The 11,062-nt window shown below is 34.6% G+C and overlaps 3 protein-coding genes across 4 annotated transcripts in view; 2 read left to right on the top strand and 1 right to left on the bottom strand.

The window, feature by feature from the left end:
• The window catches only part of LOAG_16615, a 3,354-nt gene extending 993 nt beyond the window's left edge, over positions 1 to 2,361 (top strand). The window contains exons 3-8 of one of the 2 annotated variants that reach the window (XM_020449268.1): positions 53 to 201; positions 350 to 493; positions 632 to 737; positions 904 to 1,302; positions 1,558 to 1,686; positions 1,772 to 2,361. In XM_020449268.1, coding sequence (XP_020307234.1) covers positions 53 to 201; positions 350 to 493; positions 632 to 737; positions 904 to 1,281 — 777 coding nt within the window. In that variant the 3' untranslated portion in view covers positions 1,282 to 1,302; positions 1,558 to 1,686; positions 1,772 to 2,361. The remainder of the gene's footprint in view (positions 1 to 52; positions 202 to 349; positions 494 to 631; positions 738 to 903; positions 1,303 to 1,557; positions 1,687 to 1,771) is intronic. The other variant, XM_020449267.1, reaches the window with a different exon arrangement.
• A 2,364-nt stretch (positions 2,362 to 4,725) lies between these two features.
• On the bottom strand, positions 4,726 to 7,305 carry LOAG_09109 (hypothetical protein). The gene is made up of 7 exons (XM_020447858.1): positions 7,207 to 7,305; positions 6,862 to 6,955; positions 6,545 to 6,636; positions 6,309 to 6,414; positions 5,817 to 5,896; positions 5,508 to 5,685; positions 4,726 to 5,363 (listed from the first exon to the last, which is right to left on the bottom strand). Exons 1-7 carry the CDS (start codon positions 7,285 to 7,287, stop codon positions 5,275 to 5,277), a joined length of 720 nt encoding a protein of 239 aa, XP_020301952.1. The 5' UTR covers positions 7,288 to 7,305; the 3' UTR covers positions 4,726 to 5,274.
• Positions 7,306 to 7,904: 599 nt separating this feature from the next.
• LOAG_09111 (hypothetical protein) lies at positions 7,905 to 8,398 on the top strand (the record flags this gene model as incomplete). The annotated part of the gene is made up of 2 exons (XM_003144638.1): positions 7,905 to 8,148; positions 8,232 to 8,398. 2 exons carry the CDS (start codon positions 7,905 to 7,907, stop codon positions 8,396 to 8,398), a joined length of 411 nt encoding a protein of 136 aa, XP_003144686.1.
• Positions 8,399 to 11,062: the final 2,664 nt, after the last annotated feature.

The raw sequence follows: 11,062 nt of genomic DNA on the forward strand, positions 1-11,062 counted from the left end.
AAAGAAGTAAATGTCACCAAGGACGTATGAACTTACTTCAGCACTTTTGCAGTCAGCAATCAAAGCAACAGACACTGTTTTCGAAGTTGGATCTGGTACAGGTAATTTGACAGTAGTGCTTATGGAAAAAGCTAAAAAGGTAATCGCATGCGAAATTGATCGGCGAATGATCGCTGAACTGAAAAAACGAGTGATTGGAACGTGAGTGATTCCTCTTACAGTTTCATCTGATGCATAATTGTTTTTGATTTTTTTGTCCAGTTGTTTTGTACCTGTTTTTTTGCAGTTGTTTCAGCTTATAGAGTGAATATGATTGAGTACAATTTGACCATTGCTTTGATGCTTACAGATCACATCAGCAAAAATTGGAAATGAAACAAGGAGATGTGATAAAAATGGAGTGGCCTTTTTTTGATGTGTGCATTGCTAATCTACCTTATCAGATCTCATCGCCTTTTGTATTTAGGATGTTACTGCAGCGACCTTTGCCTCGGTAATTTATAAAACATTAGGTTCTTAGGATTGGAAGATAAACAGCTTTCTATAAATAAACAGATAAACAGCTTTTCTCAGCAGAGCTCCCACGTTAAACTGTAATAAGTAATTTTAGTTCTTATGTAATTTACTTGAGGTATGCTGTATTAATGTTCCAAAAGGAGTTTGCGGATCGATTATTAGCAAAACCAGGCAGTAAGTTATACTGTCGGTTAAGTGTGAATGTCCAGTTCCTTGCACAAGTAAGAATTTTTGTTTCATTCCTTTGGAATTACGTCTTTTCATGATTAAGTTGTCTGAAAATTGTTTCATTTTACAGTTGATTTAGTTTCTGCAAGATTTTAGTTTCATTAAAGGACGGGTCTCGTGTGTTTACTCATTTAAACTCTAATTGGAATTTTTCTTCAGGTAGAACATTTAATGAAGGTAAAGCGAACAGAATTTCGACCACCACCAAAAGTGGATTCAGCTGTCGTACGCATCGCACCAAGAAACCCTCCTCCTCAAATCAATTTTCAAGTTGATTCTTTTCTAATATGCAAAAATTTTTCCACATATATGGTGGAAATAATAATAAATGTACAAGGTTATAAAATAATGCATGTGCTTTGTATCAGACTTATTGGGCACATTCCTAGCCTTATTTTTAATGCGTATTTTGTTTATGAGTGTTTTTTTTGTTACTATGGTACTAAAAAGTGCGGAAATGTGAAACAGAAAGTCGCGTTCCGCACATTAAGCAATTTTTCGGCTGAAAGGTTATCCATATCACTGTTGGCGAAATAAGAGTCCTGAAGTTTATAGGAGGTAACAAAATACGATCAGTTATAGATAATGTACTGTAGTGTTGATTCCTGCTTGATAAGAAATAACACAATTACGTAACAAAATATTATTTCGTATACTTAAAAAAATATGACTTCTATATTTGTATCTAGTTTATACTTTAAGCAGCATGCTGCTTTATTTTATTCTTGTATTTTAAAAAGCGGGAACTTTACAACTCAGCAAGTGATGGGCATTATCAAGTCAGCGTGTATAATATCTTGTCAAGGTTTTCAGGAATGGGATAATCTGCTTAGGATTGTTTTCCTCAGGAAGAATAAAACCTTATTGTCACTGTTTAAAAATAATCAAGTGTGTGATTCACTGGAAAAGAGCTACAGGGCTCTCTACAGCATTAAAAATAAGGTATGTTAACTATACTCAAAATCTTCACTCTTAAGATCTTTTTGTTTTGTAAGAAATCTGTACCTAAGCAAAAATTTATTTTCAGGAAGTCGAGAGTCAATTTAATATAAGAGACAAGGTGGAGCACATTATCACAGGAAGTGGTTTTGCGTCAAAACGTGCAAGGCAGATGGATACAGAAGACTTCCTTTCGTTGTTGCTAGCCTTCAATAAGGAAGATATACATTTTGTTTAATGAACTGTTAGCGCAGAAGTACACGACAAGCATTAAATAACTCAGCAAAACTGAATGTTATTTTGTGGTCAGTCGGACCTAAACGTACTTCCTTCCTGACAAATGGAAGTATTCATTTCCTGCGATACATACTAGCTGTTGCTTCGTATGTTTGTATTATAAAACTTTCCGTTTGTTTTCTTTTGTTATGAATTTCATCTTCATTCATCTCATTTGTCGCAAAAAAAATTGTTAGCTGTCGAAAACTGAAATATCCAAACAGGAGTTAGTGGCAAATGTCGAGCTGGAAGTGTTTAGTGTGTCCATTGTTGCTTTGTCCATAGATTCTAAAGCAACCTAGGTAGATACCAGGATATGTTGCTGAGGTGGATTTTATAATTGAGCAGCAATACGACATTGCAGAGTTTAGTTTAGGAGGGGTAGAAATCTTCATTAGAAGTTATAACGAAGATAATGATAAAAATCCGTATTAATCTTTTGCCTTCATATCGTTAGGATTTGGTTTGGCGGTAACGAACTGCTCCTTCTCGGGCAAGCTGGTCTGCTTTTTCGTTTCCAAATATTCCTACATGTGCAGCAACATGCTCAAAACGTACCTGGAATCCACATACAACAAAGTGAATTTTGGGAATCGTTTTTAATATATCTAAGCTTTTGGCACATCAGAATACGTTCTCTGGAATACACAAATACTATTCACCTTTTAGTGCTAATATTTTAACATTTTTAAGATGTCTACTAACATCTATATTCTCCAGCAAGCCACTCAATTGAATAATGAGGTCTTGATTCTTGACAGCTGTGCCATTTAATGTTCTCCAACTATTTTTTCGCCAGTCATGTATCCATGAATTCATCGTTTGAATCAGAAGGTTGGAATCCGTGCGAACAATGAGTTGTGGATATCTTCGCCGAATTGCCTGAAGGAATGAGGAAACGGAGTAAATATTTCTCCAGATCTGGGATACCGGATTTTCGATTCCCACTATATAAAGCAACAAATGTTAAAACTAAAATTCTAGAAATGAAGACTACCACTTCTACAGCCCTTATGACCGCTGTAAGTTCAGCCCTATTATTCGTAGGTGGCCCATTATGCAGTGGTTCAGAAATATTATCGACATGGTGTTCGCCCCAATAAATTCCAATTCCAGCAGCAGCTCCAATACGACCATTGGAGGAACAAGCACCATCTGTATACACAACAGGAACTCCTTTCCATATGTTTTGCTCTTGAGAAGATAGCTGTGAACTAAAAAGCCAGTTTGATAATATTCATTTTCATAAATTCACATGCAATTCACATGCGGTACGGAAATAAGTATCAGGAAAGTCTGCCTCTTTTATGACCTTGAAGCAATGTAGTGCTAATCCAGCGTCTTATTGGTATTTATTAGAATTTTTCGGTTATTCATGACCACTACTCATGACCATTACTTAATAACCGGTGGTGCCAGCGGTTAAACTTCCTGTTAAATCCGTCGATTTATCTATATTGGCATATGACCTTTCATCAAACAACATGCAGCGATACCTTATTAGCTTGCTAAAAGGTCGTGAAATCTTAAGTTTTACCATTCAAGATCTAAATGATAGCAGTCATCGTAAGTACAAAACATACGGCGGTGATTTTCCCGATTCTGTCGTTGAACGCAATCCAGACTGCGAACTTTTTCCACTTCCTATTTGATAAAAACGAATGTGAAACTCTTGTTAGATTTTTCCACGCTATCAACTTTTTTATTTTATAATGGAAGATCATGAAAATACAGGAGATAACATTATAGTCCTTTTTTTTTTATCACTTTGCTTCTAAGAACCACCTTTTATAAACAGGGAGAGTTCCAGGCTGAAAATCCGTGTTTGCTTACCCGGTATTCAACATGAAAAGATTTTGTAACTGCTTTATCAAATGAAGTTGAAGTTTGTACCTGCATGGCCAGTGGTGTTATTTTGCAAAATGAAAGCGAGCGCATCACTTTGTTTAATGAATTTTTTATATCTGAAAGTAATACCACTGAACTACCCTGCAAATTTTTTTTAAAAAATCTTCGTAAAGTACTTTCATAATTTACGGAAATCAAGGTCACACATAAACGAAAACAATGCCGCAGTTACTCAACTGTTTAGCCATTTACTTTTTAGGATTTACTTTTTTTATCCCAGCTATCAGAAACTGCTGGAATAAAAGAATTTTCCATGACCTAAATAGTCTTGCCTAGCGCAATAACATCAAAATCGCTAATGCACGTGTCAGTCCTAACAACTAAAATTGAAGATGAAACACCAGCCTGGCATTTCGATATCCTTTCACTTGTCTTTCACACTCAGGCCAAGTCTTATAGACTCCGGTACAACGACCTCGAGCAACAGCATAATAGCCAGTTTTCATCTCTAATCTCTCTCAAGTACTGCAACATAAACGATTCAAACAAGCCATCCTATCAGCATCCTTTCAAAACAACAGCCTCCAAATGACCGTTTAGAATCCGACATCACTGGGTTCACGAAGACTTACACTACACTGGATGGCAACCAGCTTATCCCTCCCGTAAATGCAATAACAGCGCACTATTGCAAAAGCTCTTTAGCTTGAATAGGAAAACTAGGAAAACTAATCGTCGTCCATCATTCAGTGAGACTTCTGACATCAAATTACTGACAGCGCAATATATGTCAGCTGCTATTGAAATGAATACTGCGTGATACCATGATACCAGCTTGAGATTTTAGCAAAAAAAAAGTATCTAACAATCGAAGTATAGTAACAAATGTTTTCTAATGAGAAAGAAATGAATTGAGAATTCGCAGAATATTTACCGTTTACAACAATTTTTTAACATTCCACCAAATAGATATATCAACAGAAAATTGTTCAAGAAGAAAAGTGCAGAGTGTTCTACTGTAATCAAGTAGACAGAATGACGAAAACGGTAAAACACAACTGCGTCGAGGAAAATAGAAAAGAGTCAATACCAAAGCCACAGGTCATCAGTTCTTGTTTAAGTACAAATGACTAATTTCTGATAAAAAAATATATTCATAAAAGAAGAGTTGCGGTAGTAAAGATATTGAGATATAGTCGTGTACCAATCGGTGCAGGAAACAAGATTAGCGATATTACAGGGATTATCTGTTACCAATTTCCACACAATAAACTACGGAACTCGTTTAAAAAACATGCCTTCAGAATTAGAAAGTTTATTACTACATTTACAATCGTCGAGGAAAACTCTTGTTAAACAAAATACCAACAAAACAGTATCTGGAGTATCTGGAGATAAAATAATATCTGAAAAAATCTGGATAAAATAATCGCATTAATCCAATGTAAGATACAGGAACTCTCTTCTTCAGGCATTTGTTTTCGCTTCTTTTTTCGCTGCTTTCTCTTCGACATCATCTGCCACATCATCCGGACTATGAGCCCTCTTACGACCCTCTACAGTTTTCAAATGCCTTTTAAATTTGAAAAAGCAGTAATAACAAAATAAAATATAACTGAAACTAGTAAGCTATACATTAAGAATCGGCCATCTTTTGCAATGTTTGTAGAGAGAGATATTAATGGTTCAAAAATGATTACCTGCTTCCTTAATGTTTCCACTCTCAACAAACAACTTTGCATCTTCTTCATTGTTGAACTTCTTGAAATTGGCACCTTTGAAATCCCTCGTTGCTTCCAGACATTCTTCCCATGTTTTGAATATACCAGTTTTATGGCCGTGTGCGACAGCGTAGAATACTGGCTCTTTGTTAGTTTGCTGAAATTTACAGAAAGGAAGTAAATCTGCTTCTGAAATTATATCAGATAGACTAGCAACACATCGCTTCAAGGGCAAAGAAAACATAATCGTGTGTTTATTAATCAAGCAAGAATCGATGTTATCCTCGCCTCTTTCTTCTCTTCTGTATTTTCCGTCTCTTTTACTTCTTTCTCATTGTTATCCGCTGGTGTACTATGTGCTTTTGAGTCTGAAATTACTAATTACATGCTCGATTTAACAGTCATTTTTGGCACGATATCATTAAATCATCTTTGTTTCTTCTTGTTCTTTTCTATTTTTTTTCGCGTCGTCCATATCGTTCCACTTTTTAAATCCATTGGTTTGTTATGCATGGTCTCTTGTAAATATCAGCAAGTTAATGATCTGCATCATTTGAATGCCGTTTGGTCAGTTCATTCCACAAGTAGTAATGAAGATATTATAGAGTTATTCTTCTTATCAATACCAAATTATATCGCGCCAAATTACTTTTTAAGAATTTCGACAAATAAAGACATCATAGCTGTTCTGAAGCAGTCGTATAGTGTTCTGAAATAGCTATTACACAGTGCTCCTAAAAAATGTACAAATCTTAGAAAAAATGAAAGTAAAAACAAAACCTTTTGGATTACCATCCTCTTCTCCACTCGAGTATTTCTTATAATAAGCTTTTGCTTCATCTAGTTTCTCGAATTTTTTGTATAACGGCTGAGGATAATCGGCTATCTGGAACTTTTTTGTATGAATTAGTTATAAATGAATTGAGTTAAATGAACTTCTGGAATTCCTATGGAAAAATGTGAATGTAATTTTCAATTTAATTTGAATAATAAAAGAAATACAATATTTTTCTCACATGGTTCTTAACTTCATTGTAATCTGTAAATATTCCTACAACTTTCCCTCGAGCAATTGCATAAAATTTATCCGCTTCCTCATCCACTTCCACTGAAATTGCTTTAAAAGCACGGATCATTTGCATGTTATTCATTTCTATTACCATTAAAGTAGTCTTTGAAACTATTAACATCTAGGATATATGAAGTTAATGTAGTACTGAACACTGAAAAAACATTCTAGAAAGGTATTTTATGCATAAATTAGTCTTTCAATATATAAGGTGTATTGTAAAATTTGACAAAATAATCTATGAAAAGTTAAGTTGTAACTAACATGAAACTTTTTGTGGTCGTCGTACTTTGACATATTCCTCGGCTTCCTCTTTTGTAGCAAATTTTTTATAAACTGGTTGAGGGAAATCTTTTATCTGCAAAACTGAACTGAATCTACCATAAAAGGAAAATTCATTAACGATAATGAAATAAGTCGTAGTAAGATAATGTTAGTTCAAAAGAGATGTACCAATAGCTTCAGTGAATCGAAAATGAAAATCGATCAGTGTTGAGTACCTTATTATCTCCTGATTTTTCAGTCAACGTTGACTACAGCCTATTCAAAGTCAGTATAAAAAGCTGTATTTAGAAAAGGCCATGCAAGTGACAAGTGTCGAAAACAAGCCTGTTCCTGCACATCCGCCCACTTTTCATATACGCCCGGCTTCTTACCATGTCCTACCGCGTAGAAGCTATGTTCGGCCATTACCTTTACCTAAAACTTTCGAAATGAAATAGTTTCTTATGTCATGTACAACAAAAACGAGAAATACCGAACACACAAACACTTCACTTTTCTTAGTCGAAATGATACTTTTCTATTAATACAAAATAGAGAAAGTGTGACCTCAAAGGCATTTTTCAGTTTAAAGCAGTAAGTGAAAGTGAAAGCCGTAACTAATGTCCACAGATGATGAAATTCAAATAGCCCATCTTTCAGAGATAGAAATTCGTGCTACTGCTTTATAATCAGTCCAATGAGAGCAGTTTAATCATAAAGTTCAAAAAAATAATTATTAAGTTATAGTTATAAAGTTCAATTATAAAGTTCTAGATTTCAACAAGAATACTGCAATTTAAAAAACAGACAATTCAGTGTGCTGAAGAATAAAGAGATGCTCTAACTTGTAAATCTGTAGTATGAATATGGAAGGATCACAATTTCGGATCCGTGTAGGAATTATAAGAAAATATGAAAAGAACAGAGAAACAGCTGTACAGCACCATCACCTAATAGATATTGACAGAATCTATGTGATCTATTTTGATGACCTCAAGATCAAAAATAAAAAAAAAAGAACAAGGAAATGAGAATAAAACATGATGAGAATGAATCAACAATGTACACAGCATTGTAAACAAAAAATGAGAAACGCTGAAGTGATAGCACCAACAGCACAACAATCTCTGAAAAAGACTTGGAATGGAGCAGTGCCGTCCTTTTCTCGCATCCTTTCAACACCATCCCATCCTATCCCATCCAATCGAAATTTCTATTCTTCTTGCGCCTTCCTCTACTTAACAAAGCAATTCTTTCTCAAATCAGTGCAACCAAAAACTACGCTTTGTATGTGTGCCAAAAGTTCTCTGACTGTGCTGTAGAGGTAACGGGAAGAGACAGTGGAAAAGACAGATGAATTCATCTTCCAGGTTCAGAACACGCAAAATTCCTCTCTCTACCTTTTCTTCCTAGCAATTATAACAAAATATTGTTCACTTTTGCAATATTCCCTGCCCCTCGCGCATCACTACCAAACCCGTTACCATATCAATACTATACCTACTACCCTTATATATTATTCGGGAACGAACCCTAACGGTGCACTTTCTGATAATGAATGACGCAATGCCCACGCAATTAGTGACACTTCTTATTACTACTTATGGCACAACAGCACTTTTAAACAAACAGTGATTAATAAACGCATACCAGTACCATTACGCTGTTTAGTCATCTATGACGTAGGCCACACTGTACAACATGATTCAGTCCCACATGCGTCTAATAAACAAAGGTTCACGACGTCCTTAATTCAACTATTTCATTCCGTTCCTCTAAAAGTCAGACAGATAGTATCATAAACAGGAAAAACTATTCATATTCTGCGAGGACATGATACATGGATGCACAACGGCTCAAATAATAACTGTCATCTCATTCTATTAGCAACAGTCCCACCATCATCAATCTCTCACACTAAATATGCAGTTAGGAGAATGACTTTGCAAATGAAATTATGCGCAAAGCTCCTTTCCAAACTTTACAAAACCATACTTCACACTTCAACTCTCAGACTAGTAGATGATATTATTTAAAGTACAAGAGCGTTTACTATTTGAACATGCGAATCAGTCAGTCTGGTGTTAACGTTCAACCCTCGTTTAAATACACACAGCTATGCTCTGAGATAGTTAAGTAATGCTTTGGAAAATTTATATTTGAAGCAAAAACGTACGGAATTTATTTACAAAAAGAAATGAATTGTTGTGTTAGTGAACCAATGATAAAAACAAACTGGTAAAACTGTACAAAAAGAAAATATTACAAATAGAATCACAATAAATAATGTCTGTACGATTAATGCTTTGTCATCGAAATCTGAAAATATTCTATTAAACGAAACAGAATGTCCTTACTGCTACAATACGGTTCGAATTAATTAACCACAATTCTTCCATCGAGGATAAGGATAGATTTTGGGAAACTAAAACTTTTGGGTTGAAAGATTATAGTGATTAAACTGCACAATGTTTAGCAACTTTTTTCACCTTCCAACTGTTACCTCGAAATTTCATAACTCAACCTCGTTAGTTCCACTGTCAGGATGGTCTATCACGAACACCTCCAGCATTTTAATGTAGTTTTGTCGCTGCGTTTCTTATGGACATGAAAAAAAAAATTAAAAAACTCCCCAATTCTTACTTTTATATCCGCGCCGAACTGTCATCACTCCTTGTTTGTGGTTAGGAAATTATGGGAGAATCGAGAATCGCAGAATCGTACCCAGAACCGAATCCACAATTTATGCATAAACTAAATTTTATAACATAGCTTACAGTGAAACTTTACTATCTATTTTTTAAAAATAATCGTGCATATTTACATACAAAAATCTAATGCTGCGAATATCTTCCTGTCAGCACAGTAACTTTCTACGGGTAATAAACGGTCGGACGATAATTAGATTGTAATAAAACGTGCAGTTTTCGAGCGAAAATTGTTAAGCCAAACAAAAAACTCAAAACAAAGTAAATGCAAATAAATAAATTGCGAGAGAGCAAGTATGAAGTACGAAATGCCATTCAACTATAATATAGCTCCAATGTTTTACGACATACCTCAATATGAAACAGCAAATTCAGCACGGACTTTTCTGTCGCACAGAATATACAACCGACAATCGGAAATTTGAAATGATACTTAAAAACCACTAACTTCTATCTCCTAGATTTGAGGATGTGCTTCTCCCTTTCGCTAAGGAAGTTTTGGATGCTTCCCCTCGATATAGGGTATACTGTTCGTATGCAATCTCGTCATCTGAAGCAGTTCGAACTTCGTATGCTGAGCATGCTACAAAAAATCTTCGATACAGTTTTACATCAAAATATTTCAAGTCATATTTGTTGAACAGGATGCGAACAATTTATCTGAGTAAATGAAACTTATTCTTTGTATTCACCGACATGAAGGACCACAACAATCCTCTTCTATAAAATAGAACTGTTGTGAGAATAAGAAATTTCGACCAAGACAAACTTTCAGAAATTATCCAACCTGTTGTAATATATTTATGAAATCACAATTATAATACTAAGAATTAACGGCTGCTGCAGACTAAGTAAGACTCAGAGAAAGCCTTGTTATTTGAAAGCCTTGCCTTGTTATTTATTCATCTTTCACGGGTTTCAGTGTTTAATGTACTTCTACTTCTACAATTCGTTCATTGCTATCTAAGCAATGAATAAATTGCTGAAACATATCATATCAAATATTGAAACCCATAAAAAAACGGGCTTGCTAACAATAAGTTTTCCTCTGAATACGTTACTTTTATTCATCCCTCACTCTTTGGAACATGAATAATCTTACCACTATCAACAATAGAACGTCATTTTCCCAAATTGTATCCTCCTTCACACCCGAAGTGTCACATTCAAACTAATATATTTTAAGAAGGCTAACAAGCAGATATGTATACAAGCGGAAACATAACGCACCTGGTCGATATTTACAGCTACATGACAGTTCAGGGCAAAACATAAATTTTGATCAATCAATTCACGAAAAGTATCCCAGTCAAAGATAAACGTGACGAAATTTGTACTTATAATGTACAATAGGACATTCGCAAATATACCAAAGAGAATAAACAATATAAATAATTTTCCTAATTTGCGATTAAGAGCCTATATATATATATATATATATATATATATGCATATATATATATATATATATATATATATATATATATATATAT

This window comes from Loa loa (assembly GCF_000183805.2).
Source record: "Loa loa unplaced genomic scaffold supercont3.10, whole genome shotgun sequence".
Classification (NCBI taxonomy): Eukaryota; Metazoa; Nematoda; class Chromadorea; order Rhabditida; family Onchocercidae; genus Loa; species Loa loa.